This window comes from Bos javanicus, chromosome 10, assembly GCF_032452875.1.
Source record: "Bos javanicus breed banteng chromosome 10, ARS-OSU_banteng_1.0, whole genome shotgun sequence".
Classification (NCBI taxonomy): Eukaryota; Metazoa; Chordata; class Mammalia; order Artiodactyla; family Bovidae; genus Bos; species Bos javanicus.
This window is the reverse complement of record NC_083877.1, coordinates 46,970,469-46,987,949: the sequence shown is the minus strand read 5'-3', so window position 1 is coordinate 46,987,949 and position 17,481 is coordinate 46,970,469. Positions and strand designations below refer to the sequence as shown.

The following is a 17,481-nucleotide window of genomic DNA, read 5'->3' as shown; positions in this document are numbered from 1 at the left end:
GCATGCTCCCTCAGTTCAGATTTCAAAATACAGTAAGTGAAGTGTTGGTCTCTCAGTCATGTCCGACTCTTTGTGATCCCATGGACTGTAGCCCACCAGGCTCCTCTGTCCATGGAATTCTCCAGGCAAGAATACTGGAGTGGGTAGCCTATCCCTTCTCTAGGGGATCTTCCCAGCCCAGGGATTGAACCCGGGTCTCCTGCATTGCAGGCAGATTCTTTACTATGTGAACCATCAGGGAAGCCCGCGCTTTATAGTACACTACCTCAAAATTGACTCTTGCAACATTAGGGGTCACACCTCCAGTGCGAGCTTCTAGAAGTTGTTTTCTCTTCCTACAAAAGAACGGGAGCGTTAGTTTGCAGAGTCTGAGTCGAGGGCAGCTTGTTGCCACACAGAACTTTCTCACCATAAATGACCAACAAGTCACCATCTGGTGTTCTTCTAGTAACAGTCATTCTTGTGAGGGGGTTGGCATGGGCCCCTTTTTGGGGCCCTTTAGGTAACCTTTGCCAGGTCTCCTTTGTTGATACTGTGGGAGCTGCCATCCAGAGGCTCACAGCAGTGGCCCACCGTGATGCTTCCTGGTTATCATTGTTCGTGTGCTCCAAGGGGAGCTTGGAACAGCCCTGGGTCCACATGCATCCGCTCTTGAACTGGAGGTCAGAGGCTCTCTGCTGCTGTGACCTCAGCCAAGTCTCCTGACCTCTCTGTGACTCAGCTTCCTCTTCTGTGACATTGATGTCTTCCAGTCTTCTCTCAATCAGACCTTTTTGTCCCCAGAGCTGCTTAACAATAGTCACAGCATCTAAGGTGCGGCCGCCCAGTTGTTCCCTAGGTTCCTTCCTGTGGACTGACATGGGGTCTCTTGATTAGGTTTGAGTATTCTGCTGGTGCTCAAACCTAGTTCCCCAACCTTCCAGAAAATGTATTCAGAATTTTTTTTCTACAAATGCAGTTTACAGGTTGAAGAGGCATCATGATTCAAGTCTTAATGTAGCCAGAACCTTAACTTGACCCCTTCTTAAGATATTTTTTTGTTTATTCATTTATTTGGCTGCACCGGGTCTTAGCTGCGGCATGCAGGATCTTTGTTGGGTCATTCAGATCCTTCTTTCAGTTGCACACACTCTCTAGTTATGGTGTGCGGGCTCAGAAGTTGTGGTGCTGGGGCTTAGTCGCCTCTTGGCATGTGGGATCCTAGCTCCCTAACTTGAGTTGGAACCCGTGTCCCCTGCATTGCAAAGTGGATTCCGAACCACTGGACCACCAGGGAAGTCCCTTGCCCCTTTTTCTGGCTACTGTGATTGAAAGCAAATCCAAGACAGCATACCATTTCACATGTCAATACTTAAATATGTTTTCCTGACAATTACAGAATTTTTAAATAATTAAAATCCCGCCTAACTGCAAATGCATCCTGATGCCAAACAAAATTAGCAGCAATTCTTTAATGACATCTAATACCCAGTTTGTGTTAAATTCTCCCCCACATAGTATTTAAAATGTCATTTTATACTTGGTTTGTATGACGAGCCAAACAAGGCCTAAAGTGGTTGATGTTTTTCTTTTCTGAAGAACAGCTTTATTGAGATGGAGCTTACATACCATCCAACTGACCCATTTATATTTCAGCACTTTTTAGTGTGTTCACAAGATTGTGCAACCTAATCACCACAACCTGATTTTAGAATGTTTGTATCCCTCCTAAAATAAGCCCTGTGTCCTTTAGCAGTCACCGCCCTGATCCCCCTCTCCATTCCCCAACGTCTGCAACCTCTAATCCTATTTGCCTCTATAGATTTGCCTATTCTAGACATTTCATATAAACAGAAACATAACTATTTGCAGTCTTTTGCCATGAACGTCTTTCCCTTTAGCACAGTGCTTCCATGTTATGGCATGTATCATACTGAATACATTTTTTATTGCCAAGTAAAGTTACACTGTACGGCTCAACTACATTCTTTTCATCCATTCATCAGTTGATGGAAATTTGAGTTGTTTCCATCTTTTGGCTCTTACAAATGATGCTACAATGAACGTTCATGTACAGATGTTTATGTGGACATATGTTTTTACTTTTCCTTGATATATGCCTAGGAGTGGAATTGTTGTTTAATGTTTTGAGAAACTACCAAATCATTTTTCCCAACAGCTGTGCCATTTTACATCCCCACCAGCAATGTGTGAAGGTTCCCATTCCTCCATACCCCCGCCAACACTCCTTATGACCTGTCTTTTTCTATTGGGGTGTCCTACTGGGTATGCACTGGTGTGATACTGTGTTTGAATATTGATTTTCTTTGTGTTTCCCTGATGGCTGCTGGTGTCGAGAATATTTTCACACCCTTTTTGGCTATTTCTATATCTTCTTTGGAGAAGTGACTGTTCAGACCCTATGACCATTTTAATTGTTTTTTAAAAAATCATTAGTTGCAAGAGATTCCATACAAGTAGTTATCAGATACATAATTTGCACTTCTTTTCTCCCAGGATGTGGGTTGCCTTTCACTTTTTTTCAGTGATTTCTCTTGCAGTTCAGTTTTTCAGATTTTTATTTAGTCCGGTTTACTTTTTTTCATTTGCTGCGTGTACTTTTAGTATTGTATCTTAAAAGCCTTTGCCTAACCCAGGGTCATAAAAATTTATTCCTTTTTCTTCTAAGAGTTAAACTTTTAACCCTTACATTTAGGTCAGTGATCCATTTGGAGTTCATTTTTTATAGCAATCTTTTTTTTTAAGTTATTATTCATTTATTTATATGTTTTTGGCTGCCCTGGGTCTTTATTGCGGCGCATGGGCTTTCTCTAGTACAGCCAGCAGGGGCTACTCTCTAGCTGCTGCGCTGACTTCTTATTGCAATGGCTTCTCTTGTGGAGCACAGGCCCCGGAGCTCACGGGCTTCCGTAGTTGTGGCACATGGGCTTAGTTGCCACACTGCATGAGGAATCTTCCCAGACCGGGGATTGAACCCCTGTCCCCTGCCCTGGCAGGTGGATTCTTAACCACTGGACCACCAGGGAAGTTCTGGAGTTAATTTTGGTGTGTCATGTGAGATAAGAGGTCCAACTTCATTGTTTCGCATGTGGATATCTAGTTGTCACAGCACCATTTGTTAAAAAGACTGTTATTTTCCCATTGAAGCGTCTTAGCACTCTTGTTGAAAATCAGTTGTCTGTAAGGCAAGGGTTAATTTCTGGCTTCTCAATTCTATTCTAATGTCAGTACTATACTATCTGTGTTACTGTGGTTTTATAATACATTTCTTCTTTCTTTCTATACTAACAGATTTCAGTTCTTCTTTTAAATAATTCTTTAGTTTTGGTTGTGCTGGGTCTTCATTGCTGCACAGGCTTTCTCTAGTTGCTGTGAGAGGGGCTACTCTCCGGTTGCTATGCCTGGGCTTTTCTTGCTGCAGAGCTGGGGTCTAGGGTGTGCAGGCGTCAGTAATTACAGCACATGGGCTCAGTAGCTGTGGCTCCAAGGCTCTAGAGCACAGGCTCAATAGTGGTGCTGTACAAGCTTAGTTGTTCCTTAGCGTGTGGGATCTTCCTAGATCAAGGACTGAACTTGTGTCTTCTGCATTGGCAGGCAGATTCTTCACCACTGAGCCACCAGTGACACCCCATAAATACATTTCTTAAAACTCTCTTAATCTGTTTGTGTGGCAAATTTTTTACCTCTACCCGCAAGCCATTTATTTGTGAAAAACCTAGGTTATTTTTATAATATTTACCATGATGGGATTTGGCTCATAGTATCCTGGTAGTATCACTTACCATGTTTCTCTCTTTTTTTAAACTATTATGAGGTTTTTTGCTAAGCTTATATTTATATCTGGATTCTTAAAGAAATTCATATTCAGTTATATATTTACTTGTTTTTTTTTTTTCTCTATTGCCAAGAATACTTCTAGGTGAAACTGTATACTTACTGGTTTATCAGTCAGAAGGCATGTGTTGTGTGGTTATCCCACTTTCATTAATGCCAAATGGATCATTTGGTTTGGCTCAGACATCCATCTATTATAAAGTCCCCCATTGACTTGTCACTGGTTTTAGCAGCCACTCATGCTTGTTTAGATCTATTGACTATTCCATGCAGAGTTGTAAAATGATCATTTTGGATTTCTATTATTCCTTCTGCATTTATTAGCTTTGTTTCTTTTCCTTCATCAATTTTCAGTATGAACTTGTGCCCTAGTAACCTCTTAAGGTGATCAATGATTATTTCTAAGAATCGTTATTGAATTTTACACACCTGTGTTTTGACCCATTGCGGTCTTCATTCTTTCTGACACTCAAATTGCCCCTCATATAAAAATAATTATACGATGTCTGGGCTTTGCCTCAAAATCATCCATTAGAGGTAATGTGGATAAGCAAGTAGATGAGTCATGAGTTATAATTGTTGAGTCTGGGCAGTGGGTTCATTGTTCTATTTTCTCTTCTTTTGTATGAGGTTTTAAAAATCATGTTCGTGTGTTGTGGGAGTGTGTGCTCAGTCCTGTCTGATTGGTTATCCCTTGATGTCAGTCCATTGTCATTTTGATAACTTCCTTGACTGCAATGCAGGAGACCCTGGGGTTGGGAAGATCCCTTGGAGAAGGGAACGGCTACCCACTCCAGTATTCTGGCCTGGAGAATCCCGTGGACTGTACAGTCCACAGGGTTGCAAAGAGTCGGACACGACTGAGTAACTTTCACGTCACTCACTTGATCCTTAGGCACAGGAAGCCCCAGGAACATTTCATACATCTGTCCCAAAGCTAGAATCAGTCATTTCTCCAAGGATTCTTTTTAGTGGAACTGACATTGAAGACCGTCTGGCTGATCTACTAGGGTGCTCATCTCAACCCAGTTGTCCTTGCCCTTAGCCTCTGCAGTGGACAGAACTAGAAAAGGTTTTCAGAAAAAGAAAAGTGAATCAACATTCAGGTCAGTATTTGCATTCAAATGAAAGAGTGCAAGATTCATTTAACTTCTTTTGCTCTATTTATCTATTTATCTATTTTATGCTAAAAAATCTTGATTTCTAACAACTACCATAATTACTCATTTACTTTATTCTAGTTATATTTTTAAGGGCCTAGATCTGATAGAGTGCCTGATGAACTATGGACTGAGGTTCATGACATTGTACAGGAGACAGGGATCAAGACCATCCCCATGGAAAAGAAATGCAAAAAAGCAAAATGGCTGTCTGGGGAGGCCTTACAAATAGCTGTGAAAATAAGAGAAGCGAAAAGCAAAGGAGAAAAGGAAAGATATAAGCATCTGAATGCAGAGTTCCAAAGAATAGCAAGAAGAGATAAGAAAGCCTTCCTCAGTGATCAATGCAAAGAAATAGAGGAAAACAACAGAATGGGAAAGACTAGAGATCTGTTCAAGAAAATTAGAGATACCAACAGAACATTTCATGGCAAAGATGAGCTCGATAAAGGACAGAAATGGTATAGACCTAACAGAAGCAGAAGATATTAAGAAGAGGTGGCAAGAATATACAGAAGAACTGTACAAAAAAAGATCTTCATGACGCAGATAATCACGATGGTGTGATCACTGACCTAGAGCCAGACATCCTGGAATGTGAAGTCAAGAGGGCCTTAGAAAGCATCACTATGAACAAAGCTAGTGGAGGTGATGGGATTTCAGTTGAGCTATTCCAAATCCTGAAAGATGACTCTGTGAAAGTGCTGCACTCAATATGCCAGCAAATTTGGAAAACTCAGCAGTGGCCACAGGACTGGAAAAGGTCAGTTTTCATACCAATCCCAAAGAAAGGCAATGCCAAAGAATGCTCAAACTACTGCACAATTGCACTCATCTCACATGCTAGTAAAGTAATGCTCAAAATTCTCCAAGCCAGGCTTCAGCAAAACATGAACTGTGAACTTCCTGATATTCAAGTTGGCTTTAGAAAAGTCAGAGGAACCAGAGATCAAATTGCCAACATCCGCTGGATCATGGAAAAAGCAAGAGAGTTCCAGAAAAACATCTATGTCTGCTTTATTGACTGTGCCAAAGCCTTTGACTGTGTGGATCACAATAAACTGTGGAAAATTCTGAAAGAGATGGGAATACCAGACCACCTGACCTGCCTCTTGAGAAATCTGTATGCAGGTCAGGAAGCAACAGTTAGAACTGGACATGGAACAACAGACTGGTTCCAAATAGGAAAAGGAGTATGTCAAAGCTGTATATTGTGACCCTGCTTATTTAACTTATATGCAAAGGACATCATGAGAAACACTGGACTGAAAGAAGCACAAGGTGGAGTCAAGACTGCCAGGAGAAATATCAATAACCTCAGATATGTAGATGACACCACCCTTATGGCAGAAAGTGAAGAGGAACTAAAAAGCCTCTAGATGAAAGTCAAAGAGGAGAGTGAAAAAGTTGGCTTAAAACTCAACATTCAGAAAACGAAGATCATGGCATCCGGTCCCATCACTTCATGGGAAATAGATGGGGAAACAGTGGAAACAGTGTCAGACTTTATTTTTGGGGGCTCCAAAATCACTGCAGATGGTGACTGCAGCCATGAAATTAAAAGACGCTTGCTCCTTGGAAGGAAAGTTATGACCAACCTACATAGCATATTCAAAAGCAGAGACATTACTTTGCCAACAAAGGTTCGTCTAGTCAAGGCTATGGTTTTTCCTGTGGTCATGTATGGATGTGAGAGTTGGACTGTGAAGAAGGCTGAGCACCGAAGAATTGATGCTTTTGAAGTGTGGTGTTGGAGAAGACTCTTGAGAGTCCCTTGGACTGCAAGGAGATCCAACCAGTCCATTCTGAAGGAGATCAGCCCTGGGATTTCTTTGGAAGGAATGATGCTAAAGCTGAAACTCCAGTACTTTGGCCACCTCATGCAAAGAGTTGACTCATTGGAAAAGGCTCTGATGCTGGGAGGGATTGGGGGCAGGAGGAGAAGGGGACGACAGAGGATGAGACGGCCGGATGGCATCACTGACTCGTGGACGTGATTCTGAGTGAACTCCGGGAGTTGGTGATGGACAGGGAGGCCTGGCGTGCTGCGATTCATGGCGTCGCAAAGAGTCAGACACGACTGAGCGACTGAACTGAAATGAACTGAACTTATATAATATAATATACTAATTTTACAGTATGTGTATTTGTGTATATATTTAGGATGAGAGTAGATAGTAGTTTAAAAATAATGATTTAACAAGTCTACTGTGGCGCATTTTACATTAAAGATATATCTCATTGGGGTGGATATAGTCAAAGACTGTTTTTCAAAGTTAGGCTCTATCAAACACTGTTCGGTTCATTTGTTTCCATTTGCTTTAGAGTTTTAGGTGTTGCATTTTACCCTCTTTGTGATTTCTTTTGGTTCTAAAGTGAAGACTACAGTATAAGGAAAAGTCAAAGGTTTAATATCCGTCCATGTTCCCTTCTCCGTGTTTTTTCTTTCTTTCCATGAAGAATCATTTTTACTTGTACTAGAATTACCCTTCTAATGTTTTAAAAATACATATTAAAAGTGTAAAATGGATATCCTCCTCCTTTTTCCCCAAAAGCTAGCATACTGTACGCTCTAGGGTGCTTTGCTTTGTTACTTTACAATATTTCAGGACATTCTTTCTTCTTGAACTATGTTATAATAGTTTGACCCTTTTATCAGACTAGTTTTTATATTTCTGTTCTACTTAAGTGCATTGTGGGATGTGGCCGTCTGTTATTAATTATACCATAAAATACTGAGAGTTAGGAACTTAACTGTGAGTTTTATGAAAAGTCTCTTTTTCTTTCCTTCTCATCATAGAGTACGATTAAATGCCTTACCTTTTTTACTCTCTCTCTCTCTCTCAGTCTAAAAGAATTCCTGCCCAAAGAATACATCAAGCAGAGAGGAGCTGAAAAGAGAATATTTCAGGTATTGGGAATGGTCAGAGCTTTGTTATTCTCCTCACTTCCTGTCCTCATTTATTAGTCTGAGAGGGGCCGCTGTACATAAAAGCTTCAGACCCCGTGCATGTACTCCACTTATATAATAAATGATTAGTGACTCAGGAGGAAAGGAGCTGACAGTTCTACTTTGGGCAGATTTATTATCTTAATCCATACCTTCTTGCTAAAGGTTACTTAGCCCTTCTGAGAAAAATGTGCATACATTTAATTTCAAAGACATTATCTTTGAAGCATTGAAACAAGGTGATTTTCCATTAAAGTGTACCAAGGAAGCTACAAGGAGCTTTTTTTTTTTAATCCTGAGATTTGTTTTTGTACCTTAGAATCTGGGAACTGGTGTGTTTTTTAAATCCAGATTTATTCTAAAATTCAGAGAGTTATCTATTCTAGGCAACCAGTAAGAAAAGCTTTGTCGTCAACTTTGCCAAGAAACACTCACTCTAGTGAATCCAAAATATCAAAGTCTTCTTTGGCATTGAAATGTAAATATAAATTGAAAGAGATAAATTTCATGTGTATAATGCATAGTTTTTAATCCAGTATTGTTTCCACACACTGAGATGTCCAGGCTTTTATATGTCGTGCTGTTTGGAAATTGTTGTCTTTTGCCTGTATATTAGAATGATAGCTCTCCCAGGACAATAACATTTTTCTAGTCCTTGTTTAAAGTGTTGGTCCTGAACCTTTTGAAACCTAGAGTGCTTTGAAAATTAGGTTACAGTTACGGCCCCTGTTCTTGTCACGCTGCACATGCATGAATTGTTCCCTATAATGCAAAATCTACAGGGAATTTGGGCTCACATTCTAGTTAAGAAGGCTTGCATTAGTGCTTTCTGTGTGCTCTGACCCTTGGGCAGCAGGGACGTGCATCTACAAATAAATAGATGGCGTGTGAAGTAGTAGCTCTCACTAAGTCCACCTGTGGTCAGAGCTGCGGTAACTGGTCCCTGCCTCTGTCACTTTTATAGGAGCACAAGAACTGTGGAGAGATGAGCGAAATAGAAGCCAAAGTCAAGTATGTCAAATTGGCGCGGTCCCTTCGGACATATGGTGTGTCCTTCTTCCTGGTGAAGGTGAGTTGGGTGTGGTGGAGGGGAGCGTTTGTCTTTACCACTTCTTTTGTTAAAAGCGTTCACTGATAAGCTTGGTAGTCGTCCCTTTTTTGTTGTTGTTTACTTGCTTAGTCCCTTTGCCACCCCCATAGACTGCAGCACGCCAGGCTTCCCTGTCCTTCAGCATTTCCCAGAGCATGCTCAAATTCATGTCCATTGAGTCAGTAAGGCCCTCCAACCATCTCATCCTCTGTAGTCCCCTTCTCCTGCTTTCTATCTTTCCCAGGATCGCGTGGTCTTTTCCAATGAGTTGGCTCTTTGCATGAGGTAGCCAAAGTATTAGAGCTTTAGCTTCAGCATCAGTTCTTCCAATGAATATTCAATATTGATCTCCTTTAAGATTGACTGGTTTGATCTCCTTGCAGTCCAAGAGACTCTCAAGAGTCTAGGGGTAGTCCCCAGACCCCTAGCATTTGCACATGCAGCATCTTGGCAGTAGGGCCCTGAGTTGAGCAGTGGGACAGACATGAAGTTAGCTATGAGGCTGGTGAGTGAGCCTGGCTGCCCTCAGGCTCTCAGAACAGCTGTGTCTTGGCTGTGCTCTCTGTCACTACTGTGAAGTCCCCAAAGGAGTGCCTTTACTTTTACTTGCTAGCACTTTCTCCTAAGAATGTTTCACTTACGTTATCAGGAGTGCCCTGGACTAGGAAGTTTGTTGACCACAAACTTAATGGTACTTAATTTGTATCCTGTTAGATGGGTTTGCTTGGAGAAGGCAATGGCACCCCACTCCAGTACTCTTGCCTGAAAAATCCCATGGACAGAGGAGCCTGGTAGATTGCAGTCCATGGGGGTTGCTAAGAGTTGGACATGACTGATCGATTTCACTCTCATGCATTGGAGAAGGAAATGGCAACCCACTCCAGTGTTTTTGCCTGGAGAATCCCAGGGACAGGGAGCCTGGTGGGCTGCTGTCTATGGGATCGCACAGAGTCAGACACGACTGAAGTGACTTAGCAGCAGCAGATGGGTTTGCAGATTTTCTGTGGCCTTCAGATCTGTTTTTTCTTGCAAATTGCTGGCCTTCCAACCTAGAAGGACAGAGATGGGTCTTTGAAATTCAGTTTATGAACAAGCAGAGAGTGTGTTCTTGAGTTGACGAGGAAACTCTTCCAGTAACTTCCTCATTTTTACATCCTGCCCAGCATATGATCTATCCTGGAGAAGGTTCCATGTGTACTTGAAAAGAATGTGTAATCTATTGCTTTTGGTGGAATGCTCTGTAAATATCAAGTTAAGTCCATCTGGTCTAATGTGTCATTTAAGGGCTGTGTTTCCTTATTGATTTCTCTGTCTGAATGAACTGTCCATTGATATAAGTGTGATGCTAAACTCCCCCTGTGTTATTGTGTCATTGTCAATTTCTCCTTTTTTCATGCCTGTTAACATTTGTGTTTTATACTGAGGTGCTCCTATATTGGGGTGCATATATATTTACAATTTGTTATATTTTTTTCTTGGATTGATCCTTTGATCATTATGTAGTGTCCTTTGCCTCTTGTAAGATTCTTGACTTTAAAGTCTATTTTGTCTAAGTGTTGCTACTCTGGCTTTCTTTTGATTTCCATTTGCAAGGAATACCTTTTTCCATTTCCTCACTTTCAATTTGTATGTATCTCTGGATCTGAGCCACCAGGGAAGCCCACTCTCGCCTGGAAAATCCCATGGACGGAGGAGCCTGATAGGCTACAGTCCATGGGGTCGCAAAGAGTTGGACACGACTGAGCGACTTCACTTTCACTTTCTGGATCTGAAATGAGTCTCTTGTAGGTGGTGTATATACAGGTCCTATTTTTGTATCCATTCAGCTGTTTGGTGTCTTTTGGTCAGAGCATTTAGTCTGTTTTCATTTAACCTAATTACTAATATGTATATTTCTATTGGGCTTCCCTTGTGGCTCAGCTGGTAAAGAATCCGCCTGCAATGTGGGAGACCTGGGTTCGATCCCTGGATTGGGAAGATCCCCTGGAGAAGGAAAAGGCTACCCACTCCAGTATTCTGGCCTGGAGAATTCCATGGACTGTATAGTCCATGGGGTTGCAAAGAGTTGGACATGACTGAGTGACTTTCACTTTTCATATTTCTATTGCTATTTCAGTAGTTGTTTTGGATTTGTTTTTTCCCCTTTCTTATTTTGTTCTCTTCTGATTTGATGACTATCTTTTGTGTTGGGTTTGGATTCCTTTTTCTTTTTTTGTCGGTGTATATCTATTACAGATTTTTGTCTTGTACTTACCATGAGGTTTTTGTATAGCAGCGTATGTATATACCTACTTGTTTTAGGTTACTAATCTCTTAATTACAAACACATTTTAGATCCTCTGCGTTTGTACTCTTCTGTCCTCATGATTACTGTTTTTGATATTGTATTTTACATTTAATTGTTTTGTGTATCCCTTAACTGCTTATTGTGGATACAGATGGTTTTACTACTTTTGTCTTTTATCCTCCTCACTAGTTGTATGTGGGTGATTTCCTACTTTTATTGTATATTTGCCTTTACCAGTGAGTTTTTTCGTTGTAACTTCCTTCTTTTTAGTTGTGGACTTTTCTTTTCCACCTAGAGAAGATCCTTTAGCATTTGTCGTAAAGCTGGTTTGGTGGTACTGAATTCTTTTGGCTTTTTCTTGCCTGTAAAGCTTTTGATTTATTCATCAAATGTTAGTGAGAACCTTGCTGGGTAGAGTATTCTTGGTTGTAGGTTTTTCTCTTTTATCACTTTCAGTCTATTGTGCCACTCTCTTTTGGCCTGCAGAGTTTTGGCTGAGAAATCAGTAGATAGTCTTACGGGAATTCCTTGTGTATTGTCTGTTGCTTTTCCTTTGTTGCTTTCAATATTCTCACTTAAAATGCACTCATAACAGCTAAAAAGAGGTAATTATGTGAAGTAATGGATGGCTTAACATTCTGTCGTAATCTTTTCTCAATATTTACATATATCAAATCATTATACTACACACCTTAAACTTATATAATATTCTGAATCAGCTATATCCAAAGAAAATTAGAAAAGATGGCATCATGTGATCATTTTAAATAAAACTCCTAAGGTGTTTGATAAAATTCAACTCTTCATTATAAAAATTTCTGTAAAATTCTAGAATACAAATATATTTCTTCAATAGGATAGAATGTTTTAAACCTATCACCAGTATTCTACTCAACAGAGAAGTGCTAGAGAGAAACTTGCAGAATTTGAGATCAGAGCAAGTTACCCTTTAACATTATTTTGTGCATTCTAGCAAGTGTGGTAATAGGTAAAAAAAAATTTTTAAACACATATCTTTAGGAAATGAAGAAAAATTATTATTAATATTTGCTATGTTCGTTTATCTTTTAGCAAAGATATATGGAATCATATTTTTAACTATTTGAAATAACCATAGATTCACAGGAACTTGGAAAAATAATGCAGAGAATCAAAAAGTCAGAATAACGAGTATGGGTAAAGATGTAGGGAAACTGGAGTCCTCATTTACTGCTGGTAGGAAAGGTGCAGTCACCTTAGAAAACAGTCTGGCAGTTCCTCAAATGTTCAACATAGAGATGCCATATGACCCAGCAGTTCTACTCCTGGGTATATATGCCTAAGAGAATTCAAAGCATATATTCACAGAAAAATTTGTACATGAAAGTATATAGCTGCATTTAGCCAAAAGGTAGAAATAACATATTCATCATCTGATGAATGGATGAACAAAAAGTCACACATCTATGAGGTGAAATATTAATTGGTCATAAAATGAAATGAAACGTACTGCTTCATACTACAGCATGGATGAATTTTGGAACTGGTATGTGAAGTGAAGGAAGGTTTCTTCACAAGAAAAACAAAAAAATCCTATGACAAGATTTCTTTGGTATAGAATGTCCAGAAAAGGCAAATCCATAGAAACAGAAGGTAGATTAATGGTTGCTTAAGAGTGGGGTGGGATCATGGGACATAGGTGAGTAATAACTAATGGTACAGGAATTTTTTTTAGGTGATGAACATATTTTAAAATTGACCATGGTGATAGTTGCACATATCTATAAAGATACCAAAATCCACTGAATCAGATACTTTAAGTGGGTGAATTGTATGCTATGCGAATTATATCTCAATAGCAATGGCACCCCACTCCAGTACTTTTGCCTAGAAAAATCCCATGGACGGAGGAGCCTCGTAGGCTGCAGTCCATGGGGTCGCTAAGACTCGGACACGACTGAGCGACTTCACTTTCACTTTTCACTTTCATACATTGGAGAAGGAAATGGCAACCCACTCCAGTGTTCTTGCCTGGGGAATCCCAGGGACAGGGAAGCCCTGGTGGGCTGCCGTCTATGGGGTTGCACAGAGTCAGACATGACTGAAGCGACTTAGCAGCAGCAGCAGCATTTTAAAAATTATAAAGATGCTGAGAGTCCTCTTTTCATCAATTTTCCCTCAATGGTAACATGTCAGGAGTACAATGTCACAACCAGGCAACTGCCTTGGTACATACAGTTCATAGACCTTAATCAGATTTTGTGTTCTATATGTACTTATTTATGTGTGTGTGTTTAGTTCCGTGCAGTTTTCTCACAAATGTAGGTTTGTGTTACCACCACTGTAGTCAAGATATTGAACTCTAATCCATCGAGAATACCTTGTGCTACCCTTTTATGGCCATAGACACCTCCCACCCCTTCCTGCTTCTCCTCACACCCTGCTCCCTTCCCCTGGTCTCTTTACCCAGTAGCAACCTCTAATTTCTTTTCTGTCTCAATAATTTTGTTATTTCAAGAGTACCACATAAATGGAATCATACAATACATAAATTTTTGACTTCTTTTTTTCATTTAGTAGAAATCCCTCAAGATCTATCCAAGTCATAATGTACATCAATAGCCCCATCGCTTTTTAGTGCTGAATAGTACCCCGTAGTATGGAAGTAGCAGTTTGTCTAGTCATTCATCTCTGAAGGACATTTGGGTTGTTTCTAGTTTGTGGCTATTATGAACTAAGCTGCTATAAATATTTGTGTATAGATTTTGGTGTGAATGAAGTGTTCATTTCATTGGGATAAATGCCCAAGAGTACAATTGCTGAGCCATATGGTAAGAACACATTAAGCATTATAACAAACAGCCAGACTATTTTCCAGAGTGACTATACCATTTTACACTCTTACCAGCAAAATATGAGTGATCCAGTTTCTTATCATCCTCTCCAGCATGTGGTGTTATCATTTTTTTAAATTTTACCTTTCTGATATGTTTTATGAAATCTTATTACAGTTATATTTTGCATTTCCCTAATGGCTAATGACTTTGAACATCTTTTCCTGTGCTTATTTGTCATCTGTGTATCCCCTTCAGTGAAATGTCTGTTCACAGTTTTTTTTGGCCAGTTTTCTAGTTAGATTTTTTTTTTTTCTTACTGTTGAGTTTTAAGGGTTCTTTATATATTCTGGATCCAAGTCCTTCATTGAATGTGATTTGCAAATATTTTTTCATGGTCTGTAGCTGTGTTTTTATCTCCTTGACAAGATCTCTCACAGAATTTTGTTGATATTTAGTCAGTCACTAAGTCATGTCCGACTCTTTGCAACTGCCGGGACTGCAGCATGCCAGGCTTGAATACACATTCTTAATTTAGATGACAAGTGTTTTATCATTGTTTTCCTTTTTATGAATCTTGTTTTAAGTGTTACATCTAAGAGTTTCTATCTGGTACTCCCCTTGGTGATCCAGTGGTTAAGAATTTGCCTCCCAATGCAGGGGACACAGATTCGATCCCTGGTCCAGGAACTAAGATCCAACATGCCATCAGGCAGCTAAGCCCATGTGCCACATCTACTGAGCCCACACTCTAGAGCCACAAGCTGCATCTACTGAGGTCCACATGCCCTAGAGCTTGTGCACAAAAACAGAAGGCCCTGCAATGGGAAGCCCGCACACTGCAACCAGAGAGCAGCCCCCACTGGCCGCACCTAGAAAAGACCACACAAAGTAATGGAGACCCATTGCAGCCAAACTAAGTAAATAAATAAAACTTTAAAAGCAGAAAAACTCAAAAACAAATAATATATTAAAAAAATTTTAAAAGAGCTCTAACTCTAGGCTCCAAAGATTTTCTCCCGTGTTTACTTCTAAATACTTTATGGTTTTGCATTTATGTCCTTGGTCTATTTTGAGTTTTTGTATGAAGTGTGAAGGTTTTAGATCAAGGTTCATTTTGACCTGTGGATGTCCAGTTGCCCCAGTACTGTTTGTTGAAAGGTGTTTTGCCAATTGTATTGCTTCTGTATCCTTGTCAAATTAATTTGAATATATTGCTGTGGATCTATTTCTGGGTGCCCTCATCTGTTTTGCTGATTTGCGTATCTGTCCTTCTGCTGATAGTACACTGTCCTGATCACTTTAACTGTATAGTATGCCTTAACTTCAACCTGAATGATTCCTTTCACTTTTTTCTTCTTTTTCAGAATTGTTTTAGCTACTTTAGATCCTTTTCCTTTCCATGAACATGTTAGAAAAACCTTGTCTGTATTCACACAAAAAAAACTTAGCTGGGATTTTGATGGGCATTGCATTGAAATTATAGATCAATTAGGGGAGAATTGATAACTTTACTATGTTGAGTTTTTCAGTCTATGAACATGGTATTAGATCCTCTTTGATTTCTTTCAACATTTTGTAATTTCAGTGTGCAGATACTTGTACATGTTATAACAATATACAGAGTCATTTAAAATTTTTAGATTTATTTTAAATTCAGTGAACAAGTAAATTTACATGACATATGTCAAAAACATGAAATAACCCATGTGTGTGTATGTATAACCATGTGCAACCATTTAGAATATATGGTAAAAAGAGATCACACACAGAATGGCAGACATACACATAAAATTGTTTGGATAAGGGGTAGAATGTGTTTTAATGGCATAAATAACATATTTCTCTAGGTCCTCAATTTGAACATACCATTAAATCTTGAAGGAAGTTCATTGGCATAATTTAAGAAGTAAGTTAAAAGTGAGTGATTCATTCATTACTTGAATAGGCTATTCGGAATTCTAAATTAAAAAACTCAATGAAATTATAATTTATAAAATGTAGATATTGATATTGAACACAATTATACCACACAGCCTTCAGATCAATCATATATATATATATTGTGAGAGAACAAGTTTGATATGTTTATAGATACTTCCATCATATTTCCTTCTATATTGGTGAATATTCTGTCCCCATTTGTAGATTCAACAAACATGGATCATGTAGTTCTATAGAATTAACTTTTGACAAGAAGTAGACTAACCTAGTTCAGACCCATGTGGCTCAAGGGTCAGCTGTACTTCATGCTGTATTTTCTTTGTTATAATAGAAAGTGCTTGGGTGTTGGAGCTGGGAAGATTGGCCTAGAATTCTTGATATAATATTGTCTCTGTGAGAAATAGCAGAAACTCATGACTTGGAGAGACATCTTTAACCTTCTTAAACCTCAGTTTCTTCATGTGAAAAATGGGAATTATAATTCTTTTGCATTTTAAGTAGTGCATTGACAGGTTCAGATGAAGAATCTGACAGGTCTTTTTTCCCCATTTATTGTTGTTGTTGTTGTTGTTTTAATTGGAGAATAATTACTTTAAAATGTTGTATTAGTTTTTGCTGAATATTAACATAAATCCCCTCCATCCCACCCCTCTAGGTCATCACAGAGCTCTAATGAAGATTAAGTGAGATAATGTATGTAAATAAATATAGTAGCTGGAAGATAGGGATATTTAGTAAATTTTAGGTTAGCCAACTCCTTAGCCCTTCTTACAGCCTCCTAATTCCTGGCCCCTGAGTCCTCCAACTTTTAATTGGCTTTTAGAATCATGATACAGAGCAGGGGCTAGAAACCTTTTTTAATAAAGGGCCAGATAGTCAATGTCTTCGACCTTGCTGGCTGTGCTTCTCCTCTCTGTGCTTGTAGCCCAGAAGCAGTTAGGCAATATGTAAATAAATGAGCTTGGTTATGTTCTTGTAAAGTTTTATTTATGGACTATGAAATATAATGTTTTCACTTTTCATGAAGTATTATTGCTCTTTTGAATCTCTTTCAACTCTGTAGAAATAGAAAATTTACTCTTAGCTCTAAGGCCAAAAAAATCGGGGGGTGATGGGGCAGAAAACTGGCTTTAGTACCTGTCATGGTTTGCTGGCCCCAGTAGGGAGGATAACTCTCATGAGCCTGTTACGTGACAGTGTTCTCAGTGGCTAAGAACATACACTCTGAAAGAAGACCTGGGTTTCAAATTCTGGCTTTGCACATAGTTTGACCTTCCATAAGTTACTTTACTTTCATTTCTAAACTTCGGTTTGTTAACCTAGGACGTTGACTTTTTATGAGGTTTAAAGGAAATAATATAGAAAAGGAGACGCTTGTACAAATGATTTCAATAGATGGGAGC

At 39.3% G+C, this 17,481-nt stretch overlaps 1 protein-coding gene across 10 annotated transcripts in view; it reads left to right on the top strand.

Annotated features, from left to right (window-relative positions):
* Positions 1 to 17,481, top strand: part of TLN2 (talin 2) — a 495,219-nt gene that overhangs the window by 304,617 nt on the left and 173,121 nt on the right. For all 10 annotated transcript variants that reach the window (XM_061431110.1, XM_061431113.1, XM_061431111.1 and 7 more), the window contains 2 exons: positions 7,842 to 7,905; positions 8,909 to 9,013. In XM_061431110.1, the coding sequence (XP_061287094.1) occupies positions 7,842 to 7,905; positions 8,909 to 9,013 (169 nt within the window). The remainder of the gene's footprint in view (positions 1 to 7,841; positions 7,906 to 8,908; positions 9,014 to 17,481) is intronic.